The sequence below is a fragment of the Macaca nemestrina genome, chromosome 20 (assembly GCF_043159975.1).
Source record: "Macaca nemestrina isolate mMacNem1 chromosome 20, mMacNem.hap1, whole genome shotgun sequence".
NCBI classification, from domain to species: domain Eukaryota; kingdom Metazoa; phylum Chordata; class Mammalia; order Primates; family Cercopithecidae; genus Macaca; species Macaca nemestrina.
Window position 1 is genome coordinate 68,004,984 of NC_092144.1, and position 25,526 is coordinate 68,030,509.

The following is a 25,526-nucleotide window of genomic DNA, read 5'->3' on the forward strand; positions in this document are numbered from 1 at the left end:
TAATTGTTATATGTATTTGTAAAACTTTTTTAAAATCTCAAATTAACTGGGTTAATTTTTCCATGGATCTTTCAGGTCTTTATCCATACACATTTTTTAGATCTGTTACAGTAAATATGTATATACAATTCTGTATCCTTTTTATTCCTTTGTTATGTATACTGATGCAGTGTCCATAATTATAATTTATAGTGATTGCCTAAAACAAAATACAAACTAATTGCCCAACAATGCAGTGATGAGTAACAATAGACGCTGACACACTGGGCTAAGGATCACTTTCTGTCCAGCAACATCAGTCTCATACTCCTAGGCAATAACTTTTCTACCATTAGTCATCTCATTCATTAATTTTCTCTAAGGAGGTTAATCAACAGTAAATACCCCATTCAATACTATTATTTTTCTTACATTCAGATTCAGCATTTCATATTCTACTCCTGAGCACCTAGACCCTCCCCTTATAACAACAAAATCTGCATTTCTACAATTATGCACAAAATGTTATTGTAAAGTTTTCCATCCAATACTCCAGCTTGATGCAAAACAGTGTATTTCCAGTCAAAAACTTTTCTCTGCATAAGGTTTTTCCCTTAGCAATTCACACCAATCTAGGTGAGAGCTCTTGCTAAAAGATGCCTCATTCCCCACAGTCACGGTTCTCAAGTATGAATTACTGGTAGACCGTAAGGGGAGTTTAGTTTTCTTCATTGTAATTATCTGATTTTGAATAAGGGCTACATAACTGCTGAAAGCTTTTCCCTATTCTTTTACTTCACGGGGTTTCTTCTAAGATAGATACTTTCTAGTAAATAATGCGGGAGAAGTCTTACTGAACTCTTAATGAAAAATGTCCCCTCTTGATTATGTTTATAGAGTTTTCCTCAATGTGTTGTCAAAATGTATGATAAACAAAAAACTCGCAAATTCAATTCAGTTTCTCTTCACTGTGATTTCTCTGGTGTTGAAGAAGGGCTGAGTGACCACTAAAGGCTTTTCCACATTCACTGCATATAAAGCGCTTCTCTCCACTATGCATTCTCTGATGAATAATAAGGGAAGAATTCTTACAAAATGCTTTCTCACAATGATTACATTTGTAGGGCTTTTCTCCAGTATGGTTTCTTAGGTGTACAATAAGGGATGAACTCTCATTAAATGCTTTCCCACATTCATTACACCTGTATGGTTTCTCTCCAGTATGAGTTCTCCGGTGTGCAATGAGGTGAGAACTACAGTTAAAGGATCTTTCACATTGATTACATTTATAGGGTTTCTCACCAGTGTGAATTCTCCGATGAGCAACAAGGTGACAGCTTTGACTGAAGGATTTTCCACATTTATTGCATTCATAGGGTTTTTCTCCAGTATGAGTCCTTTGATGTCTAACAAGGTGAGCCATTTGGCTACAGGATTTTCCACATTTATTACATTCATAGGGCTTAATTCCAGAATGAATTATCTCATGTTTAGTGAGGGCTGAGCGTTCTCTGAAAGCTTTGCCACATTCCTGACAGTTATACGGTTTCTCTCCCGTGTGAGTTCTCTGATGGGCAATAAGATGGGAACTCCAGCTGAAGGATTTTCCACATTCAGTACATTTATATGGTTTTGCTCCAGAATGAGTTCTTTCATGTTTACTAAGGGCTGAGTAGTCCCTAAAAGCTTTTTCACATTCATCACATTTAAAGGGTTTCTCTCCAGTATGCATTCTCATATGGGCAATAAGATGGGAGCTCCAGCTGAATGATTTCCCACATTCAGTACATTCAAAAGGTTTCTCTCCTGTATGAGTCCTCTGATGTCCAATAAGATGAGAGTTCCAGTTGAAAGATTTCCCACACTCATTGCAAACATAAGGTTTTTCTCCTGTATGAATTCTCTTATGTACAATAAGATGAGAATTCCAGCTGAAGGCTTTTCCACATTTATTACATTCATAGGGTTTTATTCCAGTGTGAGTCCGTTCATGTTTAGTAAGGGCTGAACGATTCCTAAAAACTTTTCCACATTTATCACATTCATAGGGTTTTTCTCCAGGATGAGTTTTCTTATGCTGAATAAGGTAAGAGCTCCAGATGAAAGACGTCCCACATTCATTGTAGTCATAGGGTTTCTCTGCAGTGTAAGTGCTTGTATGCTGAGTAAGGAATGAATCATACCCAAAGACTTTCTCCCATTCATTGTATTTATATGCTTTCTCTACAGTACCAATTTTTTGATGTTCCATAAAGGATGAGAAATAAAAGATATTCTCATATTCTTTGTAATTATACTGGTTTTCTCCAACATGAAGCCTTGGGTGTTCATTAAATGATGGGCTCTGGTTAAAGATTTGATGGCATTCCTTATATTCATAGAGTTTTTCTCCTGTGTGAATTCCTTTATGATCACCAAAATGTATTATATGATTGAAAGATTTAACAGCATCAGTACATTTGAAAAGATTATCTCCAGTTTGTATTCTTGAAGGGTAAATAGGTTGAATGGACTGATAAACAGTTTTGTCATAATCATTATTTTCACAGGTAACCTTATCTGCATACATTATGGCTGAGTCACATCTCCAACTTTCAGCATGCGTATCAGGCTGATAGAAATGTTCTATCTGAGAAACTCTCTGAGATGGAACAAAGTTTAAGTTCTGGCTAAACTCTGCCCCAAGTTCACAGAATTCAGAGCTTCTCTGGGATAGTACTTGCTTTTGCATGAAGACCATCTGCCTCATAGCTGTACTCTGGTTCACGTGATACATTTCTAATTGGTCTTTACATCCCAAAACTTCTAACCTGGAGAACCAAGGATCATCCCATATATATCTTTCCAACTTCATGCCATGGGATTGTTCTTCCTCAAAAATGCTCTGTGCTGGGATCAATGCTTTGCTTTCAAGATTTCTCATCCATTCTGAAACAGACAGAAAAAAAGCTATGAGAGCATAGAGAAAGATATTAGAATAAAGTGGGAATGGTGAGATTTACTGTCCATATTATCAAAAAGACAAGTGTAAGTTTATTTTCAAGACCAGACTTAGAACTCAAAGAAAGATCATAATAGGGAAAAGAATAGTGAAAAGTAAACAACAGTTAACCAGAATAAAGTGTGTACTGAAAACTAATGAAACCATTTAAAAGTACTTTCCATGAAAAGGAAGACCAGGATAAGAATGTGCAAGAAAGAGGCTGGGCGCGGTGGCTCACCCAGTGCTGTAATCTCAGCACTTTGGAAGGCCGAGGCAGGCAGATCACGAGGTCAGGAGATAGAGACCATCCTGCCTAGCACAGTGAAACCCTGTTTCTACTAAAAATACAAAAAATTAGCCAGGTGTGGTGGCAGGCGCCTGTAGTCCCAGCTGCTCAGGAGGCTGAGGCAGGAGAATGGCGTGAACCCGGGAGGCGGAGCTTGCAGTTAGCCAAGATTGCGCCACTGCACTCCAGCTGGGTGACAGAGCGGTACTCCATCTCAAAAAAAAAAAAAAAAAAAAAAAAGAACATGTAAGAAAGAGTTAACTCTGCAGGCCTGACATGCTCAAACCTTGCAACGGTGGCCTGTTTCCTAACTGGCCCTTAGCCAACTCCTGGGAATTAAGATCTTGGAATGTTCTAACTAGTAAGAGTGTTTTGCATGCTCAAGGTATTGAAGCACATTTACCAATTTCTTCAGATATATGTGCAAACAATGTCGTTCATAGTGATCACCTGCTTTCCCTCTGGGTGGTCTGGAGTTTCAGCGATTGCAGTGAGTCACGCAGGCACTGTGTGCCTGTACAAACAACCTCTCAATAAACACACTGGACTCCTACACTTAGGCAAGTTTCCTAGTAGACATTTCACGTGTGTTGTCACAACTCCTTGCTGGAGGAATTAAGTGTGCCCCATGTATGCTACTGGAAGCTTGCACCTGGTCTAACCCCATGCACCTTTTTCCTTTGCTGATGTTGCTTTATATTCACTGTAATAAACCATAATCCTGAGTATAATCACTTCTGAGTCCTATAAGTCCTCATAGTGAATCAGTGAACCTGGGGTGGTCTTGAAGATCCCTGACAAAAGGACACAGTGAATGTTATTAAGGTTAAAAAAGAAAAAAAGAGAATAAAGCCTTTCATCTTAACAAAAGGTAGGTAGGTGAGCACACAAGGCCTTTAGCAAGTAATGTTTACATCATGAGTGCTCTAATTCACTTCTGTGTCATAATGTCCTTCTACTCCCATATCTTGACAAATGCAGAAAAAAGGAGGAGAGGGGTGTTAAGAGAGTATCACCAAGCGAGGCTTCAAGCCAGGCTGTTACCTATGACAAAATGCTATCACATTGTTTCCTGTGTCACAGAATCCAGTCAATCACACAAGATCCACCAACCCAAAGGGCAAACATCATCACAGTTTATGGATACCCCTAAAGTTACACTTCTATCCACCACAGAATATTTTTAGAGCAATGATAGATGGACTAGGAAGACAGCATAGTGTAAAAAAACAGACACAGGCGTTACATATAGGTTACACAGGCTAACCTATATTTGAACAATGGCCCTGCTGCTATCTTTAGAGAACTTTTCTGATAACTAACGAGACTCAGAATCCAGCCAAACTCCTGGTAAGTTTAATACACAGGAGCTGCCTATTGTCACTGCTGAAGTATCAGTTCTCTAACAACCAAAGGAGGCTATATTAGTTTCTTTCTGCTATTGTAACAAATTACCACATATTTAGTGACTTAAGATAATACAAATTTATGATCTTACCATTCTGGAAGTCAGAAGTCCAAAACGGCTTTCACTGAACTACAATGGAGTTATCGGCTGGGTTGTGCTCCCTCCAGGAGCTCTAAGGAATCCACCATATCCTTGCCCTTTCCATCTTCTAGAAGCTGCCCAAATTCCTTGGTTCACAGCTCCTTCCTCCATCTGCAAAGCTCGTCACTCTGACCTCTGCTTCTGTCATCACTTCCTCTCCCTGTGTCTCTGACCCTCCTACCGCAATCTTGTAAAAGGACCCTTGTGAGTACAGTTAGAATCCACTCAGACAATCCAGGATAATCTCTCCACAGCAAGATCCTTAATTTATTCTCATCTGAAGGTCCCTTTTGCCACACAAGGTGCACTATTCACAAATTCTGGAGATTAGGATGCAGATATCTTTGTAGGGGAAGTCATTATCCAGATTGCCACAGGGTCTAAAGTCCCAGGCAAGTCCCAACAAGAACTAGACCCTGTCCTCTCTCTCTGCTTCTTTTTATCTCTTTACTGTATGTAATTTTCCCCCTTTTACCACCCAAGTCCATTATTTTTTGTTCAATTTTTTTGAGACAGGGTCTCACTCAGGCATCATAGCTCACTGTAATCTCAAATTACTGGGCTTAGGCGATCCTCCCACCTCAGCCTTCCGAGTAACAGGACTACAGGCGTGCATCCTGTACACATAACCATGCCTGGCTAAATGTTTTTAATTTTTTTGTAGTGACAGGGTTCTGCCATGTTGCCCAGCATGGTCTCAAATTCCTGGGCTGAAATAATCCTCCCACCTTGGCCTCCCAAAGCACTGGGATTACAAATGTGAGCCCCCATCCTGGCCCCCACGACCATTATAACAGAGGGTCTACTCTGCACAACTGGCATTTATTATCAATTTCAAGCTCAGCTCTTAAAAGTTACTGAATTATCTTCATACAGATTTTAAATCCTTCTAGTAAAAGCTTTTACAAATGGAAGCTGACCAATTCCCTGACCAAATGAAAGACCAACTGAAAGACCAAATGAACAGCTCTTATCCAACTTTATACTCACTCAGTACTTGTAGTCTACTGAGTTTCCAGTACCAGAGACGAGGCAAGAAAGTATGGTCTCCCTGGAAGTCAGAATCTATGTGATGAGAGGTCATACCAAACAGTGATGAATATATATGAAATATCACTCTGAGGCTGGGCGCAGTAGCTCATGCCTGTAATCCCAGCTTTGGGAAGCTGAGGCAGGTGGATTACCTGAGGTCAGGAGTTCAGGACCAGCCTGGCCAACATGGTAAAACCCCATCTCTACTAAAACAATACAAAAAAATTAGCCGGGCGTGGTGGCAGGCGCTTGTAATCCTAGCTACTCGGGAGGCTGAGATAGGAGAATTGCTTGAACCCAGAAGGTGGAGGTTGCAGTGAGCCAAGATCATGCCACTGCACTCCAGCCTGAGCAACAAGGGCGAAACTCCATCTCAAAAAAAAACAAAACAAAACAAAAGAAACATCACTCTGAGATAGTGGGGTTATAGAATAGATGCTAAGTGGGTAGGAGATCAAAAAAGGAGATCAGCACTAACTGAAGTGATTGAGGATGGTTCACACAAAAGAAACAACATGAGCTCAGCCTTGAAGCACGACCTGGGTACAGAATGACTAGTCACTCTGCATGAGCAGAGGCATGCATGGCCTGACCAGTGTGTAAGGAGGAAGATAAGGATACCTACTGAATAAACTCCAGGAACTATTCAGGAAATGAGAGAAACAATAGAAAAAATAGAAGGTCTTGAAATCCAGTTGTTTTGTTAAAAGGCAATTAGAATCACTCTAGGTTTACTGACAGGGACCTCATAATGAAGGATTTCAGGGATATAAACCCAGAAATGACACCTGAAGTGGCTAACAAGAAGTGAGAATTTCCTCATCAACTTGGGCCGGAATTTTATGAGAAAGGGGCCAGACTGAGAGTGATGATGGAAGCTGAATGACATAACTAACATTTCAGAGGAAGAAAATCTTGGGAGTTAGAAGAGAGATTACTTCTTGGCGAGGAAAGAGTAGGAAGTCAAGATGACTTCTTAATCTCCAGCTTAGGGGACATGCAGAAATACATCTCAGGGAGATGGGAAAACATCTAGAAAGAGGAGACAAGATTACTGGTTCTATCGGCTGTGATCAAGGAGACAGCTGAGATGCTTTGTAAAGGGGAGAGGTGTAAGGACAGAGGTGCTGGAATTGTAGGGCTCTGGATGGTAATTAAGGATGGGCAGCACCGAAGGCAGAAGAATTAAAGCTCCTGGAATTCATGAGCTCTTAGGGGAAAGTTTCCAATTTGAATAGAAAACAACCGGCGAGATTCTCCACCAAAGTCCCCTCCATTAGAGTGGGTGGAAGATAATCCAACTTCAGGACTCAAGAAGAGACTGTGGCACATTGCCAAAAACAGTAAGATAAAGACAATGTGTATAATATTCCTACTGGTGAAAACGTGAAAAGTAACACAAATTCCTACATGCTTGTAGTTGCATAAGGAAACTCTGTTATGCACATAACAGAAATTACTAAAAGTGATTACCTGGGGCAGAATGTCAGTGAAAATGGCAAAGTAAAGACATCTAAAATTTCAACACTCTGTAAAACCAACTAAAAAACTGGCAAAACTGTCAGAAGGCAATTTTTTCAAAATTCTGTAAATTAACCAAAGCCTTGCAGCAACCAGGAAACATTTATTCCAGAAAAGTAAATTTTAATAAGAATAGTAAGCTATATGGTGTTTTAACTTACCCTGGTCCCATCTCTGGCTCAGTAACAGCCTTTGAAAATGACAGCTCCCACTGCTGGTACTTCAGTGAGCAGAACAAAGCTGGAGCTTTTTCAAAGCCTCAATCCCAAAGAACAATCATTACTAGATCTGCCTAGTGGCTCCCTGGAAGACTCCACCGGAAAAGCTGGTCTTTATTTTGCCTGACACAGAACTCTCATAGTGTTAAAAAGCCTCCAGGGAGGACGTACTTTTCTAACATTTACAGGCAATGTTTTAAAGTCACCATTGCCCAAGGTGATGGCGAACAGGTGGGGCCCAAAATACAGGAGTCAAAAAGATAGAATGAAAGAACTGAGGAATGAGATGTCTATAGGGACTCTGAGAAGCTCCAACCTAGAAGGCTACATGCATACACATAATAATTAAACTAGGGCCGGGCGCAGCTCACGCCTGTCATCCCAGCACTTTGGGAGGCCGAGGTGGGCAGATCACGAGGTCAGAAGATCGAGACCATCCTGGCTAACACGGTGAAACCCCGTCTCTACTAAAAATACAAAAAAAAAAAAAAAAAAGTAGTCCGGCGTGGTGGTGGGTGCCTGTAATCCCAGCTACTCAGGAGGCTGAGGCAGGAGAATAGCTTGAACCCAGGAAGCAGAGGTTGCAGTGAGCCAAGACTGCGTCACTGCACTCCAGCCTAGGGGACACAGTGGACTCCGTCTCAAAAACAAAAACAAACAAACAAAAAAAAGAATTCTACACTCGGTAAAATTATCCTTCAAAAATGAAGGAGAAATCAAGAGATTTCCAGATAAACAAAACGCCACAGTTTGCTGTTAGCAAACCTGTCCTATAGGAAATGCTGGCTGGGGATAGTGCCTCATGCCTGTAATCCCAGCACTTTGAGATGCTGAGGCGGGGGCATCACTCGAGCTCAGGAGTTCAAGACCAGCCTAGGCAACATAGTGGGGCGTCGTCGTGTGCACCTATAGTCCCAGCTACTCAGGAGGCTGAGATGGGAGGATCACTTGAACCTAGAAAGTTGAGACTACAGTGAGCCATGATCATGTCACTGCACTCCAGCCTGGGCAACAGAGTGGAAATGCTAAAATGAGTCCCTCATGCTGAAATGAAAGAACATTCAACAGTAACTCTAAATAAAAAACATCAATAAAGGCAGCTACATAAGTATGAAAAGACAATATAAATACAATTCTTGTTTCTAGCTCCTTTTCTTAGTCTGTTAGAAGACAACTGCATAAAGCAATAATTATAAATCTATATTCATGAATACACAATGTATAAAGATGTAATCTGTGACAAAACAGCATAAAAGGAGGAGGACAGAGCTATACAGAAACAAAGTTTTGATATACTATTAATATTAAACTAGTATTAATCCAAACTACATTGTCATAAATCAAGATGTCAATTGTAAGGCCAGGCGTTGTGGCTCACACCTATAATCTCAGCACTTTGGGAGGCCAAGGCAGGAGGATTGCTTATGCACAGGAGTTCAAGACTAGCCTAGGCAATACAGTGAGACCTCGTCTCTACAAAAAAAAAATTTTTTTTTTAATTAACTGAGCATGACGGTGCATGGCTGTAGTCCCAGCTACCCAGGAGGCTGCGGTGGGAGGACTGCCTAAGCTTGCAATGCAGAGGTTGCAGTAAGTCAAGATTGTGCTACTGCACTCCAGTCTGGGCAGAAGAGCAAGACCTTGTCTCAAAAGATGTTAATTGTAATCCCCAGGGCAACTATCAAGAAAATAACTCAAGTTTTCTTTTTTTTTTTTTTTTGAGACAGAGTCTCACATTCTCGCCCAGGCTAGAGTGCAGTGGTGTGATCTCGGTTCACTGCAAGCTCTGCCTCTCGGGTTCATGCTGTTCTCCTGCCTCAGCCCCCCAAGTAGCTGGGACTACAGGCGCCTGCCACCACGCCCGGCTAATTGTTTATATTTTTAGTAGAGACAGGGTTTCACTGTGTTAGCCAGGATGGTCTCAATCTCCTGACCTTGTGATCCACCCACCTCGGCCTCCCAAAGTGCTGGGATTACAGGTGTGAGCCACCGTGCCCGGCCAAAATAACTCAAGATTTTATAGTAAAAGAAAAGTGGTTACCTGTGTGTATGCCTCTGTGTATCTCTGTTTTGGGGGAATAACAGTAATGTGACTAAGAACAAGGAGTATAAATGAATTATTTTTGGTGGTGTTTTTGAGACAGGGTCTTGCTCTGTTACTCAGGCTGGAGTGCAATGGTGAAATCACAGCTCACTACAGCCTCAACATCCCAGGCTCAAGCAATCTTCACCTCAGCCCCCTGAGTAGCTGGGACCACAGACATGCACCACAAAGCCCAGCTAGTTTTTTTAATAAAGGAGTTTTTTTTTTTTTTTAGCTTACACATTTTAAGTAGCTTTCAGGTATTTGAACATTACCTATATTTTAAAAATCTATTTTGTTTGGTATCCAAGAAGATCTCAGTAAGAAAGAACAAAAGCCCAAGCCGGGCACTGTGGCTCATACTGTAATCCCAGCACTTTGCGAGGCTGAGGTGGGTGGATTACTTGAGATCAGGAGTTCGAGACCAGCCTGGCCAACATTGTGAAACTCTGTCTCTACTAAAAATACAAAAAACAGCCAGGCATAGCGGCGGGTGCCTGTAATCCCAGCTACTCAGTAGGCTGAGGCTGGAGAATCGCTTGAACCCGGGATGCGGAGGTTGCAGTGAGCAGAGATCGCACTACTCACTCCAGCCTGAGCGACAGAGCGAGACTCTGTCCCAAAACAAACCAAAAAGCCCAAAAAACCTATTTTTTTTAAAGAAGTATCTGTAGTTATAGGTTACAAGTTTGGCAACAGAGGGAATAAGGAAAACATTTTAAGTAGCTACATGGATGAGAGGTAACGTTAGAAGAAGGGACCGCAGAAAACAGGACCATCAAGAGAGCCGCCAGTGAGGGAGGGAAACTGCAGCACATGAAAATGGCTATCTTATTAGGATGGTGATGCTTCTTTTTTTTTTTTTTTTTTTTTTTTTTTTTTGAGACAGAGTCTTGCTCTGTCGCCCAGGCTGGAGCGCAGTGGCCGGATCTCGGCTCACTGCAAGCTCCGCCTCCCAGGTTTACGCCATTCTCCTGCCTCAGCCTCCCGAGTAGCTGGGACTACAGGCGCCCGCCACCTCACCCGGCTAGTTTTTTGTATTTTTTAGTAGAGATGGGGTTTCACTGTGTTAGCCAGGATGGTCTCGATCTCCTGACCTTGTGATCCGCCCGTCTCGGCCTCCCAAAGTGCTGGGATTACAGGCTTGAGCCACCGCGCCCGGCCGGTGATGCTTCTTTGCTCTAAATCAAAAGCAGCAAGAGAAGAAAGCTCTTTAGAGGGAATTCTAAATATATCTGAGGAAGGTAACTCTTCATGGCCTTATTCCATTTCTTTTTTTTTTTGAGACGGAGTCTCACTCTGTCACCCAGGCTGGAGTGCAGTGGCCGGATCTCAGTTCACTGCAAGCTCTGCCTCCCGGGTTCACGCCATTCTCCTGCCTCAGCCTCCCAAGCAGCTGGGACTACAGGCGCCCGCCACCTCGCCCGGCTAGTTTTTTGTATTTTTTAGTAGAGACGAGGTTTCACCGTGTTCACCAGGATGGTCTCGATCTCCTGACCTCGTGATCCACTCGTCCCGGCCTCCCAAAGTGCTGGGATTACAGGCTTGAGCCACCGCGCCCGGCCTCCATTTCTTAACAAAGAGGGCCTGGGGGGAATTCCGTTCCTTGTTCAGCCTGGGCTCTGCCCTCACCTGGACAAGTGCGTTGAGGACATGCCTGCTCCACTGACCATGGCTCTTCTCCTTGCTCCAACAGGGAGATGACCTCAGGCTTGGCAATCTGATTTCCTGTGCATGGAGGAAAAGCATGGAACTCGTGTCATGAGGCGTTGGGACAGCTAAAGAAAGCTTCTCTTGCTTATTCCTCCCTGTGACTTCTCAACCTGGGCAGAATACGCAAGGTCCTTCCCACTCCGTGCTCTGTAAGCATTAGGAGTTTTGTCCCCGAACCTCAGGGCCCAAGATCATCTCAGCTCTTCTGAGACACCACCCTCGCCCCTGCAACGAGCTTCTAAACATGGAGCAGCTGAAGGCATTACCATGGGAACAGCTTCGTTTACTTGGGCAGCACCTGCCTTACCCACAGAGAGCAGGTGCCCATAGGTCTCCAGCATCACATCGCGGTACAGAGTCCTCTGAACAAGGTCCAGCTGCCCCCACTCTTCTTGGGTGAAGTCCACGGCCACGTCCTTGAAGGTCACTGGTTCCTAAAAGAACACAAATGTTCCTTCTCAGCCTGTGACCACCGCCTCCAATATTTCTAGGGATGGAGTGAGGCTGACAGCCCTGGGGAGAGAAGACAGGATATAGAGAAACTGTCCTGGTTATTCACGAGTCTGACTAATGTGAGGCAGGGCTCATTGAGAACCACCCAAGACCCCATCTTTGGTATATACTCTTAGGGAATTAGATACCTGGGCCCACAAGAACCACAGCAAAGCTGAGCAGGTCTCTTCGAAGACTCTTGCCAAATTCCAGCACACTGGCTATGTCCCCCACCTTGGCAATGCCCCTCTTCTGGAAAGGCAGTCATGTAATAAGGCCTGGACCGGTGCGGCAACAGGCTATAAGCAATGGTTGCAAGCCAGAGACCTTTAGGATGGAGTCTTTGCTTCAACACCCAGATCAAGGACCTGAAAGGGTGATCTGTACATTCACAAGTTGTCTTTCTGGCCATGGTGGGGAGCCTTCCATTCCCAGTTCATCTCTGTCCCAAGGACTGAAGCTAAGGGTGTGCAGGATGCCCCAGAGCAGCCCAGTCCAAGGAAAATTGGTTACAGCTGCCATCAAAAGCACTTTAGTTACAAATAATCTAAACTGATTTTTTTTTTTTTTTTTAATGAAAGCAAGAAAACTGGAAAACTAGAAGGAAAAAGGAAAGGTAACCTAAGTCTGGCTTTTCCTATGAATACATCCCTCAAGTCTTTTTATTATTATTTTTAAATTATTTTTCTCGAGACAGAGTCTAACTCTCACCCAGGCTGGAATGCCATGGTGCGATCTCAGCTCACTACAACCTCTGCCTCCCAGGTTCAAGTGATCCTCCTGCCTCAGCCTGCTGAGTAGCTGGGACAATAGGCGTGCACCACCACGCCTGGCTAATTTTTGTATTTTTAGTAGAGATGGGGTTTCACCATGTTCACCAGGCTGCTCTTGAACTCCTGATCTCAGGTGATCCGCCCACCTTGGCCTCCAAAAGTGCTGGGATTACAGGCATGAGCCACTGCACCCAGCCTCAAGTCCTGATCTGAGCCAGCCCTCCCTGCTGAATCTTCAGTGTATCAACTTTTATTGTCTCAATTGCTTCCCCTCTACCTTCACATGATGGGCTTAAAACAAAGAACTGCTTCTGCTCCAATAAATACCACACCCTGAAAAGTCAACTCCTGCTCACAACTCCCCAGGCTCAGCCTTACTGTACCCCCACGGCAAGGACTGTCCATCCTCTTTTCCATGGCTGAACCTCACCTCTGTGTCCCACATCCTCGGAGGCAAAGAATCATCCCTCCCGAAGCCTCACACCCCCTGTAGAGATGTCTCCTGCACCCTTGTCCCATTTCTTCTGTGTCTCACGTCCTCAGAGGCACAGAATCACCCCTCCTGCAGCCTCACACCCCCTGTAGAGACGTCTCCCGCACCCTTGTCCCACTGCTTCTGGCAGTCAACCTCCTCCTGCAAGGTACAGTGCACTCTCACCTTCTCTCCTTCCTTGTCGTCCGGCCTTGCCCCAGGGCAGTTCCTTCTCTGCCTTTATTATCCGTTTTCCTGTTCCTTGGTAATGGAAATTTTTTCTGAATATTTGTCATTTTTGCTGATCTATATTGAAGCATTTTGGAGCAATAATTATATGAGTCTTATTTTTACCAGGCTCTCACCAAGATCTCACCAATGTCTTGTGATTGCCAAGTCCAAAGTTTGATTTCTGCCTTTACCTTCTTGGCCTATGCAGCATTTAGAAGTGCTGGCCACAACCTCCCTCTATGATACCCTCCCAAACCCCATGGTCAATGACAACTTCTTGGTTTTCCTCTCACAGACTGCCCAGACCTCAGTATGCTTGACGGCTACTGTTTCTACATTTTATGGTAATGTAATTTTTTTTTTTATTTAAATGTAACATGGGAGTTGGGAGCACTGGCTCATGCCTGTAATCCCAACACTTTGGGAGGCCAAGGTGGGTGGATCATTTGAGGTCAGGAGTTCAATACCAGCCTGGCCAAGATGATGAAATCCCGTCTCTACTAAAAGTACAAAAATTAGCTGGACATGGTGGAGCACTCCTGTAATCCCAGCTACTCAGAAGGCTGAGGAACGAGAATCCCTTGAACCCGGGAGGCAAAGCTGCAGTGAGCCAAGATCGCATAACTGCACTCCAGCCTGGGCGACAGAGTGAAACTCTGTCTCAAAAAATAAAAAAACGAAAAACAAAAAGTAAATGTAACATGGACAGAGAAGTGCACCACACCTACGCCAGATGCACTTTCACAGAGCAACAGCACCTGGGGAGGCAGCTAGGCAGCTGTGCTGATGACCCAGGGTGCCTCTGACCCGGTGCTTCTCTCACACATCGTAACCTCCCTGGGGTAGCACCTTCTTAGATGGCTTTGATGTTCACCTACACTGACAAGGTGCAAACCCATATCCTAACGCTGTCCAGCTGGTAGACCAAGCCACAAATTCACTTCCCACCCCTCCCAAGACCCCAGTGGAATCATTATATGTTTAAAAATACAGGAATTAGGTCTAATAAACACAAGAGGAATGAAATTGTGAGAGCGGTTCTGCAGTCTCGAATAAAACAGTGGACAGTGGCATGACCATCAATGAGTGCTCAGCCGCAGGTGAAAGGTAGACAGGGGGCTTTATAATGGAGGGGTCAGCCTGACAGTACCTGCACCCACTAACCCACCATACCTGAAAATGGGACAACCAGACACCATGTGCTCACGGATGCAAGCAGTACGAAGAACCCAGCACCACCTACGAAGTATTCTTTCTAAAAATACCAGATGAGTCTACTCAGGCCTCTAGTCCAACTACTGCTCACAGGAGACGAGGCGATGGAGGAACGTATTCAATGACATCATGAAGGCAAAAATCAGGCAAATCAACGAGACCAGTGACCTAGCTTCTTCCGCATAGGAAGCACGTGCAGTGTGTGAGCCTTGTTTGGATCCTGATTTGAACAAACCAACAACTGTAAAAAGCTATCTTAGGGACATGTAGAGAAAACAGTATGAACTGGATATCGGGTAACATTGAGGAATTATGGGTAATTTTGATGAGTATGATAAACGTATTATGATTTCTTCCTTAAGGGTACATATCTCTTAGATACATACACAGAAACACTCACAGGTGAAACGATACAATTCTGAGATTTGCTTTCAAATCCTCCAGTTTAAAAAAGGTTGTGTTGGAATAGATGAAAATAAATGCAGAAAGCAGAAAGCTGACAGCTGCTGAAGCTGGTCAACATGGGTGCTTGCAGCAGGCTGAATGACAGCCCCCAAAAGATGCCCATGTCCTAATCCTAGAACCTGTGACTGTTATCTTAATGATAAAAGGAATTTTATAGATATAATTAAGAATCTTTAGTGGGATTATCCTGGATTACCCAGGTGGCCCAATGTAATCACCAAAGTCCTTATCAGTGAGAGAGGGAGGCAGGAGTCTGAGTCACAGAAGATATGACACAAGCAGAGGTCGGAGTGATGTACTTTGCAGACGGAGGACAGGGCATGAGCCAGGAAATGGCTCATGAAAGAGGACAGGACATGAGCCAGGAAGCAGTCTCCCTTGAGCCTCCAGAAGAAACACAGCCCTGCAGACCCATTTTAGACTTCTGAGCTGCAGAACAGTAGAATAAATTCATGTTGTTCTAAGCCATAAAGTCTGTGGTAGTCTATTACAATAGCAACATAAAACCAAACTAATACAGGGTTTATCTTCTACTTTGGGGTTCAGAAATCTCCTAACAAGTTTTTTTTGTTTTGTTTTGTTTTGTTTTTTGAGACGGAGTCTCGCTCTGTCGCCCAGGCTGGAGTGCAGTGGCTGGATCTCTGCTCACTGCAAGCTCCGCCTCCCGGGTTTAGCCATTCTCCTGCCTCAGCCTCCCGAGTAGCTGGGACTACAGGCGCCCGCCAACCCGCCCGGCTAGTTTTTTGTATTTTTTAGTAGAGACGGGGTTTCACCGTGTTAGCCAGGATGGTCTTGATCTCCTGACCTTGTGATCTGCCCGTCTCGGCCTCCCAAAGTGCTGGGATTACAGGCTTGAGCCACCGCGCCCGGCCAAGTTTTTTTTTTTTTTTTTTTTTAAAGAAAGTTAAAGAAATAACCCAGCCAGTGAAAAAAAATGGGGGCGTCAGCACCTTGAATTCCACTCATTCCTCCCAGAGGCAGAACAGATGAAGGTGAGGCTGACCAACTAGACTAGAGGCGAATCCAGCCCCACACTAGGAGGCACCATGGTGAAGCAGGTGCTTCCCGCAAGAGGACTCTAGGAGAGGCAGGAGTGAGTCAGGCTGAGAACAGCAGGCAGAAGCCTGCACTTGAATAGCTTTGCAAGTGCCCCACCTCGTGGGCGGCACTGCCAGCAGCCATGCACTTATACCCAGGCAAAAGTCCCAGGAGCCTCCTCAGACTTCAGACTGCGGCTAAGTTCTCAGGCTGCCCAGATGCGTGGAGACCTCTTCAGTCCCACCAGATGGGGAAGAGAAGGGAGTCTGTGGCCTCACAGCTCTTTATCTATGAAACTGGAAGTAGAGCTGATCGGCTGACCCTGGCCCATGAAGGCCCACAAAACCCAGGGCATGCCTCACCAGGAGGGCAGAGGGGAGCGGAAAGCACCAATCAGGAATCAGATCTACGCAGCTGCAGTAGAGCAGGACTTCCAGCCTCACAGCCCTGCCCTAGACCAGACGACTCTTGGACATGAGAAACCCCTGATGCAGATCAAGAGACTGAACCAAGTAGCCACAAGGCCAGAGAATCCAGACAACAGCCACATTCAACTTTCAGAGAACTGTAATTCCTATTCTCAGATTCTCAGATCAGAGTGATTTCAGTATAAAGTGGGACAGGATGCTACAAGAGAGGCTGAGAGAAGAGGAAAGCCTTCACAGAGTAAGAAAAGACCAGAAGACACAGCAATTAGTTCAGGAGGCCCTAGACAGTTCTGCTGTGGTGAGAACATGATCATCACACCCCCAAACTCTGCCAAGAAAAGGACATGGAATATAAAGAGATCAGAGACACGGCAATTTGTTCAGGAAGTCCACCACCTAACAGAAGAGCCCAGAAAGAGACCATAAAGGAAAAGGACAAGAGGGAAGTATTACTTTTTAAATAACACAAGACTTCTTAAAATAAGACACACAAAAACACTAGCCATAAACAAAGATAGGCACATTTGACAAAGACATACCAACATTCAAACATCTGACTGACAAGACACCACCAGTTAAGACAAGCTACAAGGCCGGGCGTGGTGGCTCAAGCCTGTAATCCCAGCACTTTGGGAGGCCGAGACGGGTGGATCACGAGGTCAGGAGATCGAGACCATCCTGGCTAACACGGTGAAACCCCATCTCTACTAAAAAATACAAAAAACTAGCCGGGCGAGGTGGCGGGTGCCTGTAGTCCCAGCTACTCGGGAGGCTGAGGCAGGAGAATGGCGTGAACCCGGGAGGCGGAGCTTGCAGTGAGCTGAGATCCGGCCACTGTACTCCAGCCTGGGCAACAGAGCGAGACTCCGTCTCAAAAAAAAAAAAAAAAAAGACAAGCTACAGACTGGGAGGAGACAGTTGATATGTGACAAAGAATTAGGATTCAGAATGTGTGTGAAATACCTACATTAAAGTTGGTCTCTAGAAATCCAGGGATGGGGGAAGAGAAACAAAGACAGAAGGAAATACAGACGGACAATAAAGACATCAAAAGGTACTTAGCAATCAAGAAGATGCACATTCAAGTCATGCAGTATACCTTTCTGGTCCTGAGGTAAGCAAATATTTTTTTTTTTTTTTTTTTTTTTTTTTTTTTTTTGAGACGGAGTCTCGCTGTGTCTCCCAGGCTGGAGTGCAGTGGCGTGATCTCGGCTCACTGCAAGCTCCGCCTCCCGGGTTCACGCCATTCTCCCGCCTCAGCCTCCCAAGAAGCTGAGACTACAGGCGCCCGCCACCTCACCCGGCTAGTTTTTTGTATTTTTAGTAGAGACGGGGTTTCACCATGTTAGCCAGGATAGTCTCGATCTCCTGACCTCGTGATCCACCCGCCTCGGCCTCCCAAAGTGCTGGGATTACAGGCTTGAGCCACCGCGCCCGGCCGGTAAGCAAATATTTAAAACACCTGATAATGTCAAGTGTTGACAAAAATGCAGGAAAATGGGTATTTTCTCCCAGAGTGGGGAGACTGTGAAGTAGCTTCGCCCCTTGGAGAGACATGTGGCAGCACTAGTAACATTGAAAGTATATACCTAGCCGGGCATGGTGGCTCACACCTGTAATCTCAGCACTTTGGGAGGCCAAGACAGGTGACTCATGAGGTCAAGAGATGGAGATCATCCGGGCCAACATGGTGAAACCCCGCCTCTATTAAAAATATAAAAATTAGCTGGGTGTGGTGGCATGCATCTGTAGTCCCAGCTACTCAGGAGGCTGAGGCAGGAGAATCGCTTGAACCGGGGAGGCGGAGATTGCAGTGAGCTGAGATTGCACCACTGCACTGCAGCCTGGGCAACAGAGCAAGACTCCACCTCAAAAAAAAAAAAAAAAACCTAAAACCAGGTACAATTCTGCTTCTAGGGGTATGCCTAGATAAAAAACTACATACACACTTGCACAAAGTGAAGCTACAGGAATGTTCACACAGCTTTGGCTCCAGCAGCAAAAACAATGGGGGAAAGAGGAATTTATAAACCTGTCCATAAAAGAAACTATGAACAGAGGCGCACTTCTCTAATGGATACACTTGGCAGCACAAAAGGAATAAGCCTGACTTCTCCGTATCTATCAACATGGATGGACCTCAAAGTCAAAAAAAGAAAATTATAGGAAAACTACATGTAGAAAAAAATCACTGGGAAAAAAATAGAGTGTTTGACCAGGTGCAGGGGCTCACACCTATAATCCCAGCACTTTGGGAAGCCGAGGCAGGCAGATCACTGAGGCCAGGAATTCGAGAACAGCCTGCCCAGGATGACAAAACCCCACCTCTATTAAAAATACAAAAATTAGCCAGATATGGTGGCACATGCCTGCAATCCTAGCTACTTGGGAGGCTAAAGCACAAGAATCCTTTGAACCCGGGAGGCGGAGATTGCAGTGAGCCAAGATCACCCACTGCACTCCAGTATGGGCAACGCAGTGAGACTCTGTCTCAAAAAAAGAAAAAGACTATGTCTATATGGTTTATCATCTATGTATGCATATGAAAAAGAATTAGCTGTGTACAAACTGAATCCATGAGTGGTTGCCTGAGAAATGGTGGAAAGACAGAGTACTATGTAAAAGAAGAAAAAGGTAACAAATATGACAAAACAGTAATAATTGTTCACTGATGGTGATGCCATTTGCTTCCTTTTTATACTCTTCTGTAATTATGAAATTTGTTAAAATTAAAATTAAAATAAATTTTTAAAAAATTCAGAAATGAAAAAGGGGACATTTTCAAACTGTAAGGCCCATGGGCTAAAAAGCAGGAAGAAAAAAGGAGCTGCCCCCAGCTGAATATGTAATCATGTCCTGGCCCACAAATCATGGAGGCCTCACCTCAAGGATGGTAATGGGACCGCGCACAATGGCTCATGCCTGTAATCCCAGCGTTTTGAGAGGGCAAGGCAGGCAAATCACCTGAGGTCAGAAGTTTGAGGCCAGACTGACCAACATGGTGAAACTCTGTCTCGACTAAAAATACAAAAATTAGCCGGGTGTGGTGGTGCATGCCTGTAATCTCAGCTACTCGGGAGGTTGAGGCATGAGAATCCCTTGAACCCAGGAGGGGAGGCTGCATCAAGCTGAGATCGTGCCACTGCAATCCATTATGTACAACACAATGAGACTCTGCCTCAAAAATAAAAATAAGTAAATGAATGGTAAGGGGACACAGTAAACACCTTTGGCATAGAATTGCAAAGGAAAATGCAAAACCGAAAGGCCAGAAGGAAGAGATGGTGGAAGACAGGAACCTAGTGTCACAGGCTGTGGAGATGAGAGGGACCCTTCAAGGATAGGAGAGGAAATGCAGGTTTCACTGTTGCCTGATGCTGAGGTTACCACAAGGGTGCTAAAGAGAGAAGAGTCCTGCTAGAGGGAGGAGCAAACCCTTCTGGTCCACAGGTCACCCTCATGAGCTACATCTGCATTTTTCAATTATATCCTAGGATGACTTGCAAACGTGTTTCACCCAAATTCTCATAAACATTCTTGCACACATCACTTTGTACACACGTATAAGCACTTATCTAGGCATTCTAAAACACTTTATGGAATCTGCTAACAAACCAGCCACACATTTAAACCCTGTGAGAGTCTGAAGGAGAGAAGACCAAGGGTGCTAAGCTGGGTCTCAGATGTTTGCTAACAGATCTTGCCCAACTGCTCCCCCTTCAAGGAACCTGGGGCAATTCAGATGGCTTCTATGGTAGATTTCACTGCAGAGAAGGAAAACAGAACTAGACTAGGCACATCCCCAAGTCCAACCAAGGATGAGCGCAGATTATTATTGGTGTTTTATGTACATCATGTTTGTTACGCAGATATCCTAGGTGGATTGTTACAGAGGGGTTTGAATGCTTCCATATTTGGAGAGGCTGGTTGGGGTTTTTTAGATGGAATGAGATATTATCACTACAATTATTATTTCCCCCTATTTCTAGAAATAAGGGGATCTGGGCTTCTGTAGTTAAAACCTCACTATTCAACGTACTTCCATGAATGGACTATTCAGATAATGAGGGATGACAGCATTTGATGTTTTCACCAGATAAATGCTTTATTTCAATAAATATTTAAACTTGGAGGGAACAACAAAGGACACCGGGTTCTTTTGCATTCCTGAAGATCTCACTTAGTTAAAAACACACAGCAGTCAAATCCAAGTTTCCCACAGGAAAAAATCCAAAGTGTGGGGAGGGGGGCCAGCCAGGAGCATGTTATCAGAAATCACAACTCTTCAGACATTGGAGGATGTTGTTATTTTTAATTCTGTTTTATTTTCTCGGCATTAACTTGGATAATTCTCAGAAAGCCTAGTATAAATTAACAGCAGAGTGTAGTATGGTGGTTAACAGGGCTTCTTCGCAGTGTTTTATTATAGCTAACTTCTACTCCTCAGAATCTGATTCACGGGCCATCTTTCAGGCTAGCCTAGCTTCACTACTGATGATTCTGTTTTAGGATTTAATAATGACTGTACATTGTAACAGCAGCAAACCTCATAGCTGCCCAAGTTCTGATACCAGGCAACAATCACCTTGCATCATATGGTTCAGGCCGTCTGCTTCCCATCTCATCCGGACCAGGGATAGCAACGCTGCCAAGTGGGGACAGCATACTTATGATGTATTTCACCCACCAGATTTGAAACTGTGGGCGGTTTCATTAATATTTTTTAATTTCAGGGGGAGGCACAAAGTAGAGACATGATTTTTAAATTGTTTTATATCCAAGTATGTCACATCTGCTTGATTCATTATTTTAACTTAAAAATAAAAGACCTAAAAAAAAGTAATGAAACTGTTTTTCTTCATCTTTCATAGCAGGGAGTTAACAGGGTAAATGTAACTTTCATGAATTAGAAAAAAACAATTTTTAAAAATCTCCCATTTAGAAATACAGAGACAACTCTAAAAAACTGAAAACAGAAAGTTAAAAATGGCTGCCTCAGTCATTAAAAGAAATATTGACTCAATGCTACAACATGGGTAACTCTTGAAAACGCAAACACTATGCTAAGTGAAAAAAGCCAGACAAAAAAGACTGTGCCATATTATGATTCCATTTTTAGGAAAGTCCAGACTAGGCAAATTCATAGAAACAGAAAGTACACTAGTGGTTGGGAGGGAGGAGGGGGACAGGGAGTGACTACTAATGGGTACAGGATTTATTTTTGGGGTGATGAAAATGTTCTAGAATTAGATACTGGTGATTGTTGCACAATTCTGTGACTATACTAAAAACCACAGAATTATAAACTTTAAAAGGATAAACTTTACAGTATGTCAGTACCATCTCAATAAAGCTATTATAAAAATTTTTTTAAGTGGTTGCATGTGGTGAGGAGGCTGGGCAGGAGGAGCGCAGAGAGATGACACCTTTCCTAAGTGACTCCATTGTCCTATTTCTCTCAGCAGCCACCTTGTCCCCATAATCACAAAGGCCCCTGCTTTGATTTCCTCATACCTCTCCTCCCTAGTTCCAAGGTCCTGGTCAGACTGAAGCCTGAAACACCAGCCTGCTTCCCACAGCCCTCCTCTTCCACAACCATCACCACATTTCGAACCCTGGTGCCCCCTGATCCCAAGACTTCTGAGGCTCTGCAGCAGGCATTCAGGGCCTGGCTGGGTTCATTCTGGCCTCTCTAGCCTAAAATCTAACTGGAGTCAGTCTCACTCAAACACTGGTCACGTAGTGTGCCTGCCACCCCCCACCCCTGTAGTGCTGCAGGAGGCCAGACTCCCACTCACCAGGCTGTGCCCAACTGGCTGATGCATTCTTTTCACCTCTTGGCCCAGGTCTCCCAAGCAGCCTTCCCCTCACAGCAAAAGCTGACCTCACACAGACTCTGTCCCATCTCCCAACTCATCAGGTGACTGAGCTCCTCCGGGCCTATCCTACCCGTCTCAGGTTTCTCACATCCCACACTGCATGTGTGGCTCCAGGTAGGCCGTGAGATGTCCTCAGCTGAGTGAATAACCCTGGAAAAGGGTCTGGGAGCTCCTCAGGGTGGAGGCTCACACCTGTCCTTGTTCCCCTCACAGCAGGCACTGCACAGCATAAGCCTAAATCAGGTGCTAAAGACATAAGTGAAGGTGGCAAGAGAGAAGTGGGGCTGCCAGCCAAAAGGGCTGCCCCTCATGCCCCACAAGCAGCCAGGCTAGTAGGAGCTCAGCACTGTGGACAGGCAGGTCCGCAAGGCCAGGCTAGTCGGAGCTCAGCCCTGTGGACAGGCAGGTCCGCAAGGCCAGGCTCGTCGGAGCTCAGCACTGTGGACAGGCTGGTCCGCAAGGCCAGCCTCCGAGCAAGGCTCCGAGGCACTAAAATCAGCCTGATTCTGCCTGCCTCCTCTCAGGAAGCATTAACTTCCAGTTGCTTCCTTTCCTACCCAAACTCCAACTGTTGTAAACTGGTGAGCCACATCAACTGGGATGACCAAGGATAACCTGGACATCATCCTTTGGGAACAGAACAGCCCATCTCACCTGAACCTGGGCTGCTGGGAGCCCAGTGGCCCTCCTCCCCTCCTCGAGGTTCCCCTCCACGTGCCAGGCAGGATCCTGAGGACACAGAGCTAAGAAACGAGAAAAAAGTCATGGAGGCAGCTCTCGCTGCCAGGAGCTCACCTGTCCTTCTGTGGGGCTGAGGACCAGCCCCTGCCCCTCCCCCTTGAATGAGGGAAGAGACCTACTTCCTCATTCTATAGATGAAGGAATTAGGGTTCAGAGGAGGTTAGGAAAGTACTTGAACACATGAATCTCTCATTGCCCCCACTGTGCTATTAGGTACCATCTCTGAGAAGCAGTGTCTGGTCACAACCTTCCTGGGCCTGAATCCTAAATGGCCACACATGAATTCTCATGCATCTTGAGATGTCACCATCACCTTATTGCTCACTAGTTTTCTGATCCCTCCTTGCTCCAACTCTGCACATAGACAGATCTGGACCACCTGCCCTAAAGCCCCACCTGTTCCCCATTCTTTTTTTTTTTTAAGATGGAGTCTGGCTCTGTCACCCAGGCTGGACTGCAGTGGCGTGATCTTGGCTCACTGCAAGCTCTGCCTCCCAGGTTCACGCCATTCTCCTGTCTCAGCCTCCTGAGTAGCTGGGACTACAGGCACCCGCCACCTTGCCCAGCTAACTTTTTGTATATTTAGTAGAGACGGGGTTTCAGCGTGTTAGCCAGGATGGTCTCGATCTCCTGACCTTGTGGTCCGCCCGCCTTGGCCTCCCAAAGTGCTGGGATTACAGGCGTGAGCCGCCGTGCCCAGCCCACCTGGTCCCCATTCTAATCTCCAGCTGTGGCAGAGCACTACAGCGAGAGGCCACAATATGGCAGCCCACAGCTGACCGGGCTCTTGACTCACCCCAGGAGGCCCATGGGTCAACAGCCGTCATCCCCCAAGACTGGTCCGTAAGGGCACCTGCACAGAAGGATCAGGTTAGGACTGTGACACCAAACCTAGTGATTCGAGGCGACAAAATACAAGAGGAGACTGACTTGCTAATGGGCGCTACAAAATTCCATAAACAGAGCCCAAAGGCGTGTAAAAAAATCCAACATAAGCTGGATTCACACAGGCAATGCACAGGTGAGTCGCTATTGCTTAACACTGTTTTAAAGTTACCGACCAATGCTATATAAGTAAAAACAACAAAGATAAAAATATATATGGGAGCAGTAGAGACAATATTTTCTTATATGTATTACTGTTGTTTAGGAAACCCCATAAACCACCAGAAAATCTCTTAAAACTAATGACACCTCTCAGGAGATGACTATAAAGCACATAAAAGTTAGTGTCTTTTATGCCAACAATTTTCCTCCTTTACCACCAATCAGTTCTAATTTTGTACCAAGATAGACCCCCTTCCATCCTCAAAAGTCCTCAGCCCGTCCCAGCTCTGACCCATGACCGCAGCAGCCAATGTTAGGGGAGGCCCAGAAGAAACACAATTTGGACTCACCCCAGGAGGCCCATGGGTTGATGGCTGCCATCCTGAGGACACCTGCTCAGGAACACTGCAAATTTCAACCTAGTGACAAAAGTGAAAGAAGACAAAACTAGTCCTTTCTCATAGAAAACCAAGTGGGAACAAAGAAGGGAATCCATCCACAGAAGCGACAAAAAAACTTGCAAGGAGCATCATCAGAAAAGAGAATTTACATGTCAAAAAAGTAACAATTCCTGGAGAGAAATGAAGGGTAATTTGCATAAGCTGGAAAAAAGCATGATCCTGATAGAGAGGGTACAAATTTGTCAGCCATTCCCAAGAGACAGCCAGTCACAACACATATGGAATTTTTGGATTGACAACAATTATTGTAAAATCAACTTGCAATCCTCATATATTAGTGGTTGCCTAGAGCTGGGGGAAAAATGAAATGGGGAGTGACTGCTTAATGGGAACAAGGGTTTCTTTGTGGGGTGATGAAATGTTCTAAAATTAGATAATGGGGATGGTTGCACAATTTTTTTTTTTTTTTTTTTTTTTTGAGACGGAGTCTCGCTGTGTCGCCCGGGCTGGAGTGCAGTGGCCGGATCTCAGCTCACTGCAAGCTCCGCCTCCCGGGTTCACGCCATTCTCCTGCCTCAGCCTCCCGAGTAGCTGGGACTACAGGCGCCCGCCATCTCGCCCGGCTAGGTTTTTTTTTTTTGTATTTTTTAGTAGAGACGGGGTTTCACCGTGTTAGCCAGGATGGTCTCGATCTCCTGACCTCGTGATCCACCCGTCTCGGCCTCCCAAAGTGCTGGGATTACAGGCTTGAGCCACCGCGCCCGGCCGGTTGCACAATTTTATTAATATACAATAAAACCAGTGAATTACACACTTTAAAGTGGTTAAAGTGGTGAACGTTATGCAAATTTAATCCCACCTCCAAAAGAAATTCACGTCCAAGATTTACTAAGCCTAAACTTGTGTGTGTGTGGAGGACTTAGGGATGGGCCTGGCGCCCAGACCCCTAACTCCTCAGGTTCCAGATCTTTGTACAAGTC

At 44.9% G+C, this 25,526-nt stretch overlaps 1 protein-coding gene across 1 annotated transcript in view; it reads right to left on the reverse strand.

Annotated features, from left to right (window-relative positions):
* The window catches only part of LOC105488067 (zinc finger protein 606), a 26,033-nt gene continuing 507 nt past the window's right edge, over positions 1-25,526 (reverse strand). Inside the window, exons 2-7 of the mRNA XM_011751773.3 lie at positions 24,496-24,564; positions 23,895-23,951; positions 23,012-23,100; positions 11,672-11,798; positions 11,284-11,379; positions 1-2,907 (exon numbers count right to left, since the gene is read on the reverse strand). Of these exons, the coding sequence (XP_011750075.2) occupies positions 929-2,907; positions 11,284-11,379; positions 11,672-11,798; positions 23,012-23,100; positions 23,895-23,951; positions 24,496-24,526 (2,379 nt within the window). The 5' untranslated portion in view covers positions 24,527-24,564 and the 3' untranslated portion in view covers positions 1-928. The remainder of the gene's footprint in view (positions 2,908-11,283; positions 11,380-11,671; positions 11,799-23,011; positions 23,101-23,894; positions 23,952-24,495; positions 24,565-25,526) is intronic.